This window comes from Cetorhinus maximus, chromosome 9 (assembly GCF_964194155.1).
Source record: "Cetorhinus maximus chromosome 9, sCetMax3.hap1.1, whole genome shotgun sequence".
Taxonomy (NCBI): Eukaryota; Metazoa; Chordata; class Chondrichthyes; order Lamniformes; family Cetorhinidae; genus Cetorhinus; species Cetorhinus maximus.
This window is the reverse complement of record NC_135887.1, coordinates 121,627,452-121,644,304: the sequence shown is the minus strand read 5'-3', so window position 1 is coordinate 121,644,304 and position 16,853 is coordinate 121,627,452. Positions and strand designations below refer to the sequence as shown.

Here is a 16,853-nt window from a genome sequence, read left to right as displayed (position 1 = left end):
TTGCCTTTTCTTGATGATAACACAACATGTCCCAAATCGCGTTACAGGAGCATTAGCAAATAAAATATGACACTGAGCCACCTAGGTGATATTAGGACAAGCAAATAGCTAGGTTTTAAGGAGCATCTTAAAGAAGAGAGAGGTATAGAGGCAGACAAGTTTAGGGAGGAAATTTGAGAGTGTAGGGGCCAGACCACTGAAACTTTGGCTGCCAATGGTGGTGCCATTGAAATTGGTGCTGCTGAAGAGACCAGAATTGGAGGAGCACAGAGATCTTGGAGGGTTGTAGAACTAGAGGAGATTACAGAAACAGGGGAGGGTGAGGCCAGGGAGGGATTTGAAAACAATGAGAATTTTGAAATTGAGGCACTGCTGGACTGGGAGCCAATGTAAGTTAGTGGGCACAGGGCTGATGGGTGAACCGGTCTTGGTGAGAGTTAGATCTCAGACAGCAAAGTTTTGTGGGAAATCCATAACAATGTGTTCCAAAGAGCAATGTGTTCAGAAAATGATTTGATGCCCAATTGGAAATACAGTGTCGACTAACACACATGGCTTATCATATTGTACATATTCATTGAGAAAGTCCCTCCAACGTTCTCTTCTGGACTTGCAAAAACCAGCTGAAGTATAAACAAACATTTGAAATTCGGAAACTACCCACCTGAACATGCTTAAGGGTGAAATTCTGTTGTGATATTTTATGCTTTCATCTATCTATCCAGTCGTCCAAAAATGAAGTGTTCAGCATATGGGAAAGTTTCATGTGCAGTATGAATTTACCTTTGTTCCAAATCATTATAGTCACATCCAATTCCTTTCTACTGCAAACCATGCTATATTGATATGCATAATAGATGCTTCCGCACCCTTACTTTAACTGCAAACATGCTACAAAGGTGACTCAACAAAGTTCTAAATTGAGTAGAGTCAATCTCTGCTTTCTTATTTGCTCATGGAAATCACATTAACAAAATATTCTAACCCTCAATTTACTAATTGCTATAGTACGTGCCAGTTGCACTTATTTGGACAATAACAATTTTATCTGTTGCCACTTTCTCCTGTTAGTGGTAACTTTGTGATCCCAAAGGCTTTTGTTTCTTTTTAACTCAGAAGTTTGTCTGGATAAAAGAATCAACATGTTTTATTATCCCAATTCACTGGCTTCTATGTAGCCAGGGAAAATCTCTTTGCTTTTCATGTACGGAGTTTTCACAAGTGTTGATACTCCGCAGTTCCAAATCATCGAACGCTCTGACATAACACAGCATTTCAATCCGTGAAATAAGTTCGAAGTGCTGACTTGCTTTCTGAAGAAATCATTAGCCGTATCACCAGGGTTTCATCTTAATGTTACAGTACTGGGAAAGCTGTTCAAATCAGTCTCGCAACTGAAACTATCGCGACACGACCTAAACATGAGGTCTATCTCTGACAGAATCCGACTGGAAACCAAGCAAATAACATATTGCAGCTTATTTCCCACAGCTACTGCGAGGACAACAAGAGGGCAACAAACCTGGTTCACAGGAAGAGGAAGCGCAACCCATAACAGCTAAATCTCTTTGAAAATTTATCCCATCAAATGCACGACGTCATGTGAAAGCCAGAAGAAAAGGCCCGGATTAGCCTAGCAACAGTCCAAGGCTTTTGTCTTTCCTCATATTTAACATTTTCATCAACGTAATTAGTGCCACTAAAGCCCCTAAATACTATGGCTGCTACCTCCATGTTACAGAAGGCACACTCGCTGTTTCACAGCAGATGTTTTATAATCCTCCACTGTCCCTCATCTACTCGCACACAGCTGCAGACTGGTTGGAAAACAAACATGGATTAACTTTATCTTCCTCACCGCATTTAATCCTCTGCTTACACGGGCTGCATCTAACTGTAAAAATCAACGCAATAACTAAAATACCATATGCAAAGTCCAAGGTGCACATGTTAATCAACGTTCCCACTAACTTCTGTTTGCTGCACGGTTGACTTGTTGTTAAGGATGGCCAGCAGCCAGTTTGTTCCCTGTGCAGCACATTCCCGACTGCTGCACTGGCATCCACTCATGCAGCTTAGAGGGAACATTGATGCCCAATTCAGGTTTCAAAGCATGAATGTAAACATGATTTGAAATCAAAAGATGGGACATTACCTTACCCCCCCCTTCCCAACCACAATACCCTGAATCCTCAGAAAGTTCATCCAGTGAATAGCCAAGCCATACAGACCAAGAAGATCCCATGTTGAACACCAATTAGTGCAAAGTCAGCTAATCACAGCCAAGGGGTCTATTTAATGAATCTTGCCGATCACGTCTTTGATTGCGGTGTGACGGTTTGGACTAGGCTTCGATTTCCCCTAAGGTTGCAAAGCTTTTTGTAAAGACGTTTTGTAAAGCCTCAGATGGGAACAGCGCACCTTGGTGAGGACAAGAAGGTGTCGTGAAACTAGACCCAAGAGCAGAGGCAATGTCCTTCTGCAGGAGGAGCAGAAAGGGGGGGAAAAAAATCACCAATTAGAAGGCGTTTGCGTGTATACCCTGAATTTTGTTAGACTAAATGGATTGCTTTGAGGTCAGCTGAGTAACTGAAACAGGATTTCAGCCTTGCACTCAGTTCACTTGTTTTTTTAATTTCCCTTCTGACGAATGGATTTATATTTTCATCATGAAAACTGTAAGGCATCTTATCCAGTAGTTTTAGCGGAAAAGTGCTAATTGCTACTTCATGACAAAACTTCATGTTGCTCTCGCAAGAGGAGAATTGACTATTGTCTCAAGAAGGGCTACCCAGGCAAGCTGGTCAATAAAGTATAGGATTAGCAAGCGTCAGACTGAGTCCCATCATGGGTAAAATGTATCAGCAACAACTTGTGGGGAGCTGAAAGACCTATACCCTCGGGCTGGAGGATCGAAAGGTTTCCACATTATTCCTTCTGCCTCCTTCAGTAAGCCTACCCACCACGCATTAATAGGTTAGTAATTGAAATTTTTAAAAAAAGAAACTAAAGGTGTACTGTCAGCAAAATAATTTCAGCTAAAATGTTGAGTAAGAAATGCAAATCTATTGGTAAATGTATGCTAGCAATTTATTGCAGCTAGTTGCCTGTCCACAACTGTGTCCTGCTTACACTCTCTCATCTTCATGCAGGACAAACTGGCACAAAAGGGGGAGGTCGCAGACTGGTGGAGGAACGCCTGGCAACAACGTCCTCACATTTGTTGACACAACAACCTGGGCCATGCCTGTGCTGACGGTGAGGTCGGCGGTGCTCGACCAAGTGAGGATCCAGCAGTACGACATCCATTAGACAACCATGCTGAGAGTGAGTTCCCCCTGTCTCACACTCCCCTGCCGTGCACTAATTATCTCTCCTTGCTTTCACAGGCACATCTGGGAAGCAGCCAAGGGGGTCCACGAGCCAGATCCTCGACTCAAGCCCTGAGGACACCTTGAAAGAATAATACGATGACATCCTAACTGAAGATCCGTCACAGCACTCACCCACACCCTCCACCAGCACAGAGACATACGCCTTGGTGGGACCTAGTTTTACAGTAGCCTCGGGATCACAATCTGGTGAGCACATCGCACTGTTTGATCCACAGCAGGTGGAAGCAGGGATTTCCCAGGTTTCTGACACTCAGAGGACTGCAGGAGGCCAGATATCTGTGAGACAAGTCAGATGACGAGCCTCTGGACTCAGTCATACTTCAGTTGCTGGATCTGCAAAGGCAAGCTCCAGAGCATCAGGAAGGGATGTCCGCTGCACTCCTCAGATTGCAAGGCACAATGGGGGAGTCCGTCCGCCTTCAGTCTGAGGTGATAGCGCCGGCATGTCAATGCACCAAGGTCAACAATCATTGGATGGCGGCCGCCAAGGAGACCTTGATCCAGGACGTTGCTTCTGCACTGCTGCGTAGACTGAATTCCATCACTGACACCATAGTTGATCTCTAACAGTGTCAAGGTTAGAGAAGTATGGGACAGCTCGATCTCACTCCAGCTTTCCCTTCTCCTCAAGGAGTCAGTCGGGGGCCCTCGGGCACCCATAGGGAGGGGGATCAGCAGGTGCACATCCCGGGGCCATCCACACAGGTGACTCTGGGAGTGTCCGGCCCATTGAAATCCCCTTTTCCTTTGACCTCAGCAGCTCCAACTCCATGGCCAAGGAGGGTGCCGCTGCCACACAGTAGGATCCCGAAAGCAAGCTGGGGCCCTCCAGGTCTCAGCCCTCCAGAGGATATCCACCAAGATCATCACAGATAGGGCGTCACAGTCAGCAGGCTGCCTCCACCTCTGCTGTGTATGTCCGGGAAGCATCAAGACGTAGAGGCAGGGTTAAGAAGAAGTAGTTGCACAGCCTGGCCACGGGTGTTAATCACTTGTACATAATGTCCACTATTGCAAATAAACTCCCAAGAATGTCTCCCTGCCTATGGCTCCTTGTTATGATGAGCAGTGTTCGTGTCACTCAGATGTGAAACCTTGGCTCCTGCACAAGATAAAGGCAGGTGTCTCAGTCCAGGGCCTCTTCCCTGTGTACTGTGTAACCTTCAGACCGAAGTGATGGTCTGGCTTCACACTCTCTGGACACTTTAGTGATGTCTGCACCTCGATTGTGGTTTTCATTGCTGCTAGAATGTCGTGGGCAGGCGTCACAGAGTTCCATCATTCTCTCTGTGTGCTCTCAGCACCTGTGAGGTGGGGCTGGTCCCCGCTCGTCAGCACCTGTGACCGGTGACGCTGTGCTCCTGAAGGGGGCAGGTGCTGAAGGCTGCCAAAGGATCAGATGCATTTAAAGTTTCACGGCTGCATCTCCATGATATGACCCTGATCACAGAGCGTAAGCGAGCTGCCTTCAGCCAAACAGGAGGCAGACATTCACAGAGGCAATGTGAAGATCTCTGGATTGTCCTCACTGCATGTCATCATCATCATCCTCCTGGAATCTAGCGACTATTGGGGCCTCTGCTGCGTCTCCATGACAGGAGTCTTAGCATTGAGGATACGTGCGTTGCCCTCAGCCACATAGGAATCAAATGTTCACAGATGCAAGTTGAGGATATCAGGACTGTCCTCAATGCGTCTCGTCATCATCCTGCATGAATCTTGCGACTGTGAGGGCCTCCCGAGAGCACCTGCCTCATCTGACCAGCGCAATGGCCTCATCGCAGTCATCCTCGTCTTCGAGGACCTCATCATTGTCATCCCCTTCAACGTCCTCCTCATCAGAGGAGATGTATAGGTCCTCCATCTCCTCCTCAGCCAGGCCTTCCCCCCGTTGCAGTGTCAGGCTGTAGCGCGCAGCACGTGATGATGATGTGCGGCACCCTGTGGGGACTATATTGCAGTGCTCCACCGGACCTGTTGGGGCACCGGAACCTCATTCTCAATATGCCTATTGTTTGCTCCACTAAAGTCCGGGTCGTGGCATGAGCCTCGTTGTACCGTCGCTCTACTGCAGCCTGAGGCCGCCACACAGGCGTCATCAGCCACATCCTCTGTGGGTAGCCCTGGTCCCCGTGGAGCCAACCCTGCAGCCTCTTTAGACCCTGGAAGATGTCAGGGACCTGAGACCTGCTGAAGATGTAGGAGTCATGGACGGTCCCCGGGAATCATGCACAGACTTGTAGGATGTGTTTGTGGGAAACCTGAGATCTGTTCAAATCCTAACGCTCTTGCTTCCTGGTTTTCCTGATCCTGGGCGAAATGTACAAAGCTCTGTGCCTTCATGAAGATGGCATCCGTGACCTACTGGATACACTTGTGCGTGGAGGCTTGCGAGATCCCACACAGGTTACCCCTGGAGATCTGGAAGGAGCCACTGGCGTAAAAATTGAGCGCCGCAGTCACTTTCACGGCCACTGGCAGTGGATGCCCTCCATGTCCCCTTGGTGCCAAATCCTGCCGCAAGAGGCATATGTGAAGGACCAGTTCCCTAGACATGTGCAGTCTTTGGCCACACTGGTTCTCAGTCATCTGCAGGAATGACAGGCACCATCTATAGGCCCTGGGCCTTAAAGCAATGGCTTGCTATGGATCTTCAGCTGAATGCGCAGCAGGCCCCGCCCCCGCTTCATCTTGAGGGAGGTGCTCCTCCCTTTGCCAAGCCAGGCACCTCCGTTGATCTCTTCTTCTTCTTCTCTGGTCTCTGTGAGCCACGAGGCATATCGCTAAATCACCAGGCTCCATGATCCTGATGACAGTGGTCAGACATGTCCAAAGAACCTCTCTTGGTTAAGTTTGAAGGCCCCTTCACACATGCAGGAGTGCTGGCCGCATTTGAGGTGGCCAGTGTGTAGTGTGCTTGTTGGCTGTCCGAAACCCCACCCACCTCCGCCCCACTCCACCTGACCGATTGGTGGCAGCTTCGGCCACTGGACTGCATCCTGTACTCTCAGCTCAGGCACAGGCATTCTCCTAACCCGCTCTGCAAGGCTGCACTGTTAGCTTGAACCATGATGGATACTGGTCCACACCTTAATAAATACATTGCAAGGGGTTGTGAGCGCTTCCACCAGTGACTGCGCCATGGCCACCTCTCGCAAGGGGATTCTATAACGTGTCCAATCAGCCAGTTGCTGTGTTGCCCCCTAAGACGCATGTTCATTTTCAGCCTGCGTCTGAGGGATGAAAAGTTTTGGAGCATTTGGCGGCACTTTCATGCTTTTGCGTTGCTCGAGTGGGCAGAAAAGCTTCAGAGGCCCGGCTCCAAGCATGTCAATGGAGCTGTCACTGAACAGTCATAGCTGCAGAAGAATGCTCACTTTTGACAAGCTGTTCCAAGTGTGTGACCACTTCCTTCTCCCCACTCCCCTCAACCCCCCAGCATGTGCTTGGGTATTTGCATCAGCCTGTGCTGCCTTGCCCCCCATCCACCCGGCATATGCTTGAGCGCTCCCATCAGTCTGTGCTGCCTTGCCCCCCCATGCACCCCCTTCACCCCTAGCCCTGGTCCTGACCTGTACTGGAGCCCTTGCCCCAGCATCACACTGAAAGCCAACTGGGAAAAAGCGAATTGCCTGTGCCCCCTGCGAATGCAATCTTCCTTGCTGTCCTACGGGTGATGCTCATGAGTGCTGCGCAAGATTGTGCGCACTCACCTCCGACTTCCCCTCGACGTTCAGGTCGCCAGGTTCACACCTTTTAAAGGCAGTCGTGAAGCGCGCTGTTCTGAAGTCACGCCGACATGGACGGTAAATTTGACTTGTTGGGGGTGGGGTGGGGGGTGATTCCAGCGAGCAGGGCTCATAATGCAATGCTAAAGTATTGAAATGAGGTACCCAACGTGCAGAGGCCATTGACGGGAGGAGCGGACGATCACAACCTGGTTTCATGACGGCGTGAAACTGATTTTTGGGCTTCTCGCCATATTGCACCCCCGAGTCCACCATGATGCCCGATGCCAATGGGGCTGGAAAATTCCAGCCAACGTAATTCTAAATTCAAGAAATAATCCAACATACAAATTGTGCCTAAACATATTTACAGCTGAGTACACATGGGAACTCACAAAGTGATAGCTCTTTTTCAATGGATTACAACTAGTGCCAGAAAGTGACTCCGTGATAACCTTTATGCTGCAGGATTCACCATGAACACTCTCACTATCCTCACAGTCTTGGATGGCATCTGAAGATTGTTACATCAGATTTAATGATTTTCAGAAGACAATAGGAGTGAAGTTCAACTTGGGGGTGATGCCAAATGAACAGTATTGCATGGGCTTCCCATTATATACCCTGCCTTGATATACATTTTTAGCCAGGCCAACTGAACTGAAGATTGAGTGGGGTGTAATAGGCCATCAATGTGATACCACCTGCTTTGTTTTTCTGCCTTAGTTGCAGTTCTACCCCAATGAGTCTAACCAAGGTAGGAATCTTCCAAAACCACTTGATTCTGCATAATAATCACACGCACTGCCTAACCTCCTCAGCCATCACAAACTACAACGAACCCCTCCCCCTTTAATGAATGGTGTATTGAATTCCAGGTAACACTTTTACAGTTAAGAGGCTCGTAGAAAGATTTACAAATCAAGTGTGAAGCAGAGCAGATGCATGGGGTTCAATTTTGATCATGCCCAAAATTGGGTGGGGCGCTGACAGAGATTGGGGGACAATTCAGGTGGTGAGGCCCACACCACTACTACACAGCCCAATAAAGCAACCCATTTCATCCCACAAAAAGAATCTTAGACTGAGAATGCGACGCCAGTGCAAATGTTGAGTTTCTTAGAATGCAGTTGCTAACTGGTGTAACGAAAACAAGATGAACCTCCACCAAGCTGCATGGTTTTTGCCCTTAGGAACGAGGAGATTCATCTATTGACTTTATAACTCAAAAGTTTTGTCAGACTCAAATTGAAACAGCATCAAAAATTTTCTTATGTATAAAATAGCATAATCAACATAATCGACCAACCAAAGCACTGTGTGACAGTAATTAGTGTCTATTCAACATCTTGCTTTTGGGTTCAGAGATTCTTCCCAAAAGTTCGTCCAATATCATCAATCCCCTTTTTACACAAAAATATTCACACAAGAGCAGAAAAATAGCAAATAAAATGAAAAAATACAACCAATCACAGTTACTTCCAGTAGTTTGGTTATTAAAACAGAATCAAAAGATGAAACATACACTAAAAGAAGGGAATTCTAATAGCCAATACTGAAATCTGATTCTGTCTGTTGTAACTGAGTAATTGCATTGCTCTAAATGGCCTCGACACTCTGTGTGTTTTCCATCCAGATATCTGCTCCGTCTGGGCAGTATCGACTGACGCAACATAAAAAGATCACTGCATTTAAAACATGAATCAGCTACACCCATAACCACTTGTGCTCGAGTTTCTGTGATCTTTTATGCTGGTTCAAAAGACTATTTGCCACACATCTGTCTACGTCCCCAGGCTAACATGGTGAGTTTCCACTGATGGCACTTGATAAGGTTGCTCATCACAGTATGCCCAAAATTTTGGGGCACAGGCACCTTAGGTCAAATAAATCCATTGTCAATGACTTGCAGGGTCCAGTGACCTGCACTCAACTGGGGCCTCATTTAGGTCTGCTTCTCATGATAATGCATAATGATTTTAAATTCAATTTAAAATGAGTTCAAATGCAATCAATTGATCTGCTCTTGTTACACAAGACAGTGGCCTGTTTATATAGCTGCATCGATTACTTGATGACATTTTCAATTTAAATTAGTTTAATTCGGACACCTTGAGGCTCTCTTTGACATGTTCCAATCAATAATCGATTACTTTCAATTACACCGCTCAATCGTGGGAGATTCAGGTTTATGCAAATGAATTTGTGTGGAAACTTGGCAAAGCCACCACAATGTCTAGTGCATTCCAGGCACATTTTCCGGATTGCACCCCAAATGGGGGCTCCAGGCAGGTAAAAAAAATCCTGAAGAAGGGGTGGCTCTGAAGAAGAGTCATGGGAACTCAAAACGTTAACTCTGTTTCCATTTCCACAGATGCTGCTGAGACCTGCTGAGTCTTTTCAGCATTTTTTGTTTTTGGAACAAATCCTTTTCTACTTTGTTCCCGAATTGTGCCATCTATAACTTTGAGATGCAACACTTTCCTGCAGGTGATCGACAGGCATAATGTGTAACCTTTCCTGCGATGAAAGAAATCGGTCGTTCTAAAGAGCAAACAAAAGGTGCAAGTTTAACCGTGACTACATCATGTTTGGCCTCTGTTCTTTTTGATGCTTCACTCACCAATGTCTGTTTCTTTGTGGTTCTTGATAAATTCAGCCAATTCGAAGTTGCCTGCTATTATAGCCACCTGCAAAACAGATTGTACAATCACCCTGAATGACAGATTGACAAGAAGTGTTAAGGATTGTTGAGCACTTAAGTTCCTTTAGAACCGCAGCAAGGCAGCTATTTGCGAGGAAGCTTTTGAAAAAATTTATTTGATAGCACAGTAATACATTATACAGGGGGAACTCACACGTTATTAGCTGAACTTCAACACAATTATTTAAATCATAGATTGATATAAGCCATTTTATTGCATAACGTGCAGTGTAATCACAATCAAAAGAATGACAGCAGAATTTCCACTTAACTCACATTTTTTTCCATTAATAAATCACTTTCACATGACAGAAAATGAGGAGTTATTAAGACTGACATGACACTTTTATTAAGCATTGTTGCAAGCCAGTAAACAAATGTTTCAGTGCAAGGGACTACGCCATTACTGTTTGTAATAAATATTGTTTAGCAACTCTCCTACCTAGTCGGAGAAACCACAACTTTCACCATTCACTGACTGACATTAATTTATTTTGCGCGTTCGGGATATGCTGGAACAGAAGCTGAGCATGAATCACTCCTTAATGGGTTTGCCATGTTCATCAGCATAGAAGCTGTTTAATGGAGGATCAGCAGTCAACAGCAACAGGCTATGGTGGGTTAGCAACAAGTGGTAAAAGCTTTAACGGCGTTATTTTCAGTGCTAAGCCTTGGCTCAGTGGCAGCAATTTTGCCTAGGGTGCAGAAGGATGAGAGTTCAAGCCCCGCTTGAGACTCAGGAACAGAAATTGTGGCTAACAAACACTCCAGTGCAATACTTTCACATAGGACATCACACTGAGGCCCTTCATGCCTTCTCCGCTTAATTCCACAGCACCAAGTTGAGGAAAAGCAGGGAATTCTCCCCCGCCACAGAATTTTGGTCCCTAACCAACATCAGAAAAACAGGTTGGCCCAGAACTCCCATTCCCCGGGAGGGTTGTACCCCGGCGGCCCCCTAGGAGTTGCGGTGGGGGACCCCCTCGGAAATCCCCACACGAGGATCACCCGAGAAGTTTAAGCTTCCGATGGACGATTACTCTGTACAGATTTAAATCGGAGACTTTGGATGGTTCTGACTCTCTTAGCAAAATCCGTTACCCGTGAAAGTTTACAAGGATTAAAACCAGGTCTAACTCCTGGGTAAATATGGTACTGACTCAACTAACCCCTGTATACCCTCTCTACCCCCCAACTACCCCACCACCTGCTAACTGCCCTCCCAATGCCTTGACTACCCTCCCGACACCCTGACAAATTCCCCCGTCTACCCTCCCTACCCCCACCCCCTGACAACCCTTCCATCCCCCTCCGACTATCCCCATACCCCCGACTACCCTCCCCACCTCGACTACTTCCCCAACCCCCAACTAGCCCCCCACCTCCTGACTACACCCCCCGACCCCCTGACAACCCTCCCACCCCCCGACTACCCTCCTGACCCCCTGACAAACCTCCCATTCCCTCAACTACCTTCCCCACTCCTGACTACCACTCCAACCACCAACTATCCTCCCACCCCTGACTGCCCCCCAACTACCCTCCCACAACCCCCGACTACCCTCCTGATCCCCCGAATGCCCCCCACACCCTGACTAACCTCCTGACCCAACGTCTACTCCCAACTACCCTCTGACCACCCTATCCTCTCACCCACTTACCTTACATACTTACCTCCTCCCTGGCTTCTCAAAGTGGCTGGGGCCATTAAACTTACCTCCTTTACAGCAGTGACAAGGGGCCACGGCTTCACTTTCCCCGATGTTGCTGCCTTGCACTGGAAGGGCTCCGGAGCTCACCAGGCCCAGGTCGGAAGATCGGGCGAGAAGCTCCTGACCTGGGTAATTAAAAAGGAGTGGAATGGCAATCTGACGGTGATTACCTGTCCACTGAAGTTCTGGGCCATTATCTGGTCATCATTGCTGTTTGCAGGAGCTTGCTATGTGCAAATTGGCTGCTGCATTTCCTACGTTACAACAGTGACTGTGCTTCAAAGCCACTTCATTGGCTATAAAGTGCTCTGTGACATCCCGAGGTCATGGTATGAATGCCCAAGTCTTTTCTTATCCCAAACACGGAGATTACTAATTCAGTACTGTAACTCTTGCCAGTAACGCTGTCCACACCATCTATCCTTTGAAATGTTCACACCGCCTTCATTTAAAAAGCCAAATAGCCACCAGCTATACGCTCGAGGGCGTTTGCTGGAAAAAGCCCAGCAAAGGACTGGTAACCCGAAAGAAAGATGGCAGGGAGTTGTGGCGGCGGGGGTGGGGGGGAGGAGTGGAACTTCTGGGCAGGTGGTGAATAACTACAGGGAGAGGGTGAATTTACATGGAGGGAGCTGATAAATTTCCGCAGGGGGTAGCGGGTGATTTTCAACAGTGGGCGTATGAATTTCCATTGGTGGCGGGAGGGAGGGGGGGGGTTGCATTTCTACACAGCGCGGATGTTGAATTTCTGCAGTCCCATGACTTTCGACACAAGGGGATGAATTTCTACAGGGGGAGGGGAATTTCTGTGGAAGGGGGTGAATTTCAGCCAGTGGGGAGTGGATTTCAGCAGGAGAATGAATTTCTGGGAAGCGCGCAGAAAGGGTTAATTTTCATGGGGAGGGTGAATTTCAGTAGAAGGTACGAATTTTCACAGTGGTGGGGAGGGAAATGGGAATGCTCCATGTACCATTTCATATTTGAGCTGATTTCACAGCCGATCTTACACATTTTCCAGTGTTTACATTTAAAATAACTGAATCCCTTAAATCACGTAATTTGACATCATATTAAAGCCGTCGCAAAACCTCTAGAATTTCATTTCCATTGCTCTCTAGGATCAGTGCTTTCATCCTTGTTCTGTCATGCTGTCCAACATAATATCTATCTAAGCAGAGGTACGATCAGAGGCATTGACAACAGAATGTGCCATCACTGGTGCAATGTTGATGACAGCTTGAATATTGCAATACTATCTCCTGCTCCTCCAGAAGTGGTTGCACCCATTAGTTGCTGAACTACACTGCAGACTAAAGGAATTTTAGCATATTGATTATAGTGGGTTACAACCTCCGCAAATGTTGGGGGATTGGCTGGAAATATTGACACATTCCAGGGACCGTGTCTAAATGCTGCCGCGCTTCCAGGGACCGTGTCCGAATACTGCCACAATGTCGATCCTGGGCGAATATTGATACACTCGCAAATATTGGCACATTTACAGGGATCTCCCTCAAATGGACATACACTCCTGGGAATATCCTGCGAATACTGTTACAATCACGGGGGCCCAGTGCAAATACTAATACAATTCTTGGAACACCTGCAAATATTCCGTCAGAAGAGCCAGCCCCGGGTTGTCCAGGAATCTAAGATTAATCTCCAAGACACTGCTGAGAGCAATCCAGCTGAAAAAGCATAGGGGCATTGAAAAAAAATTGTGTATGTTTTTCATTTTCCTTGAACATTTTTGTTTATTAATTTTAAATATTATTGTTGATGGGTGAAGAAATGGACTTTTGAGTGACAGTCAGGCATCAAACAGGTAGTAAAGAGTTTGTGCACTGTCCAATGGGTGTGAGATGATAGTGTGCCTCAGTGATGGCTGGGCAATGCCAATAGGGTGGGGTTGGGGGTCATTCAAGGTCACGAGGTAGAATCTCAAGGAATACGTCCCACTAAGGTTGGCAACACTGGACCATCCCTGAAGCGGCTCAGGGGTCAGCTGAAAACAATGGTCCCGTCCTGAAGGTCAAAAGATTAAAGGAAATAGGAGCAGAAGTAGGCCATTTTGCCCCTCGAGCCTGCACCGCCATTCAATAAGATCATGGTTGATCTGATGGTGGCCTTAACTCCATTTTCCTGCCTGGCCCCCATAACCCCTTGAATCCCTTGTAGATCAAAAATCTGTCTAACTCAGCCTTGAATATATTCAATGACCCAGCCTCTGCTATCGAATTCTCTATGGAAGATAATTCCAAAATCTAACAATGCCCTGGCAGAAAAAAATCTCATCCTCATCTACGTCTTAAATGGGAGACCCTTTGTTCTTAAACGGACCCACCTAGTTCTAGACTCCCCCACACAAGGGGAAGCATTCGCCCAAAATCTACCCACGAAGTATCCTCAGAATCTTATGGGCAGAATTTTGCCCTGTCTGGTGAGGGGTGGACGGGGACGGTTGGGAAGCAGACCGTCACCTGCAATCGAGGCCGGAAGGCGATTTCACGCTGGTGGGCCAATTAAGGCCCGCCCAGCGTGAAATGCGAGCAGCAGCGCTCAGCGTTGCCTGTGCAGGCAGGGGGTAGGAGGGTGAACGCGAACATCGCCCACATGCGCAAGCGCCCGCACGTGCTTCAGAATCTCCCTGAGGCACAGAGCTGCCTTAGGGAGATGGAGAATTGAACAATGTCATAAAACATGTCCCTGCTCATGTGACTCTGTCACATGAGCAGGGACATGTTTTTAATGAGATTTTAAAACTTTTATTTTATTTTTATTTGCAAAAGCTGCTTGGCCTTTTCGCCTGCTCACAAACCTTAAGGTTGGACGGGCAGCGAAAAATTGCGTTCCGTTGTCTTTTTAATGGCCTTAACAGGCCTTTTGATTGTTGTTGAGCGTGCTGCCAACTCTGGTGTGCGCCCGCCGAAAGAAATATCGTGCAACTGCGCATTGACGTCGGGACACTCCTCTGATGCCAACGTGTCATTTTATGCTCGAGCGGCTTGGGCGCATGCCCACCCGCCGAAATTTTGCCCTCTATGTTTCAATAGACCACATCTCATTTTTCTAAACTTCAATGGCTTTAGGCCTAAACAGCTCAACCTTTCTTCGTAAGACAACCCCTTCGTCCCAGGAACCAGCCGAGTCAGCTTCTCTGACCTGCTCCCAAGGCAATTATATCCCACTCTAAGCAAGGGGACCAAGGACGGAATTTTCAGGCCCTGCCAGTAGCGGGCATCATGGCAGGCAAGACTGGGAACTTCAGAGTGCGGCCAAAAGTCAGTTTCCCACCAGCATGAGAATGGTTCGCAATTTTCTGCTCCCAAGTTTCGAGCCGGGTAGGGTTACCCGCTAGGCCGTGTTTGGAACTGTATTTTCATGCCTTTGCTCATTCAAAACCCAGCTCACTGGGAGAACGTCCCCACTCCAAATCAAATTGCCATCCCGGCGGCTAATCAGACCGTCGTGAGTGACAGCTGGATATAACAGACGCACATCTGGCGAACTGCACTTCACTCGTGACTTTGAGGTTTGTCTGCACAGCGATCACCTACCTCTTTACTGCACTGTGTTCATGGCTTCTCCGACTCCGTGCTACTCAATCAAGACCAGCAGGAAGGCTAGGGTGACGGGGTTGGTGGTTGTAAGGCTTGACTGGGTGGGGGTGGGGTGAGACAAGAGAGAGGCAAGGGAATGGGCTGGAAGGCACATGCTTGACTGGGGCAGGGAGGGGAGGCTTGACTAGGATAAGGCAAGGGAGGGGCTGATGGAGAAACATGAATGTGGGGTTTGCCTGGAGCACAGGAGGGAAGGGGTGGACAGAGACACATGACTGGGGGAGTTGCAGGGGGTGTGGTATGGGAGAGGGGGCACAAGTGTGAGACAGTCCTGGAGCTGTGTGCACCATACAGTCAAGGCCAGAAAGCAAAGGCAGTCCCGGGGCCCTGTGTACCTTATAGTTGGGGCCAAAAAGCAAAAACAGTCCGGGACACTGTGCTTCATACTACAAGGCTGTGTTGGCATGCATGCCCTGGTCCCAGTCCAGGGAGGGGGAAGGCCTGTCTATTCTGTGTCAGGTGTGCACAGCATGGTGTGTAGGGAGTGGTCAGTTCCTCACACATTTTGGCCCTGGGGGTTGGTGGCGTGGCACTGGGCAGCAGATGGCACAGTCACAGTCAGGGGAGGCATCTGCAGTCTGTAACTGAGGAACTGAAAACTAAGAGGGGGTTAGTCGATGATCTCATGATGGGGTCTCAGTAGGCCACTGTGCATAGGGCCTCAAGATGGGGAGGGGTGAGGTCGTGCATTGTGCATTGGGACACGGGGGAGGACAGGGATATCTACAAGAATTACGCTTCAGGGTTAGAGGGGAAGAAAGGAGTGATCGGAGGGATTGAAACTTGCACATGATGCTCCTCCAGGACAATATGAGGGACTTGGGTGGTCACAGGGGCAGAGGGTGGGGGTTGGAAGCTGGTCTCGTGATAGAAGTGGAGCAGCGCCATTTCAATAGCCAATGGAATGACACAGTTGAAAAATAACCAAGGAAAAAATCGTCAGGGGAGGGGTCGGGGGGCTTGTGGGAGGAGTCGACTACTGCACTTTTGGGCTGATTGAAGGGGCACCGTAATAATTTCCACTTCAGGACATAGAGAACAAGGCTCAGGTGAGGCATATTAGGAAGACTCAAATATCAGTTGGAGGATTTGGGTACCTTAACTCATGGGGTGCATTCTCGCGAGAATCCATAGCGCTTGGGGCCAAACGTTGATTGGTTTTCAATGGCCATTTGCCCCTCTCATAGGAATGCACAAAGTTCTGAAGGGTCCAACAGTAAAGGGACAATGACTAAAATACATATGCAAAAAACTCCAAAGACCTCCACATATCGCGGTTGAGAGGTTCAGGCTTTAGATACCTAAACAATTACAGTCATTACATTACTGCAAGTTTGGGCTCTAATCTAATCCAAAGGAGGTTACTTGACAGTGCCCTGACTGAGGCTCACACTGCCTGGCTGTACTCATCCAGATCTGACCCCCCGACTATGTGAAAGCACTGTCATGCCTGGGGCGTCTGGGGGTGTGGAGATGGGGAGTGGTGGGGGGGAGGTGGTAGGCGGGGGACAGCCCAAGGGCTTCACAATGGTTCCCTCGCTTGGCAATGGAAGGTGATCAGGGTAACGGTCAGTCATATCTCTGTTCAATTTTCCTGCAGGGACGAGGAGGGGTGCCGAATGGAGACAGCAGGAAATGCTGCCCTTTTCACGGCTCTCATGGAACTGAGAAGGAGAAAGGCACGTCACCACCAG

The 16,853-nt window shown here is 48.0% G+C and overlaps 1 protein-coding gene across 3 annotated transcripts in view; it reads right to left on the bottom strand.

The window, feature by feature from the left end:
* The window catches only part of shank2b (SH3 and multiple ankyrin repeat domains 2b), a 1,028,817-nt gene that overhangs the window by 667,446 nt on the left and 344,518 nt on the right, over nucleotides 1-16,853 (bottom strand). For all 3 annotated transcript variants that reach the window (XM_078549478.1, XM_078549479.1, XM_078549480.1), the window contains exon 11: nucleotides 9,747-9,813. In XM_078549478.1, the coding sequence (XP_078405604.1) occupies nucleotides 9,747-9,813 (67 nt within the window). The remainder of the gene's footprint in view (nucleotides 1-9,746; nucleotides 9,814-16,853) is intronic.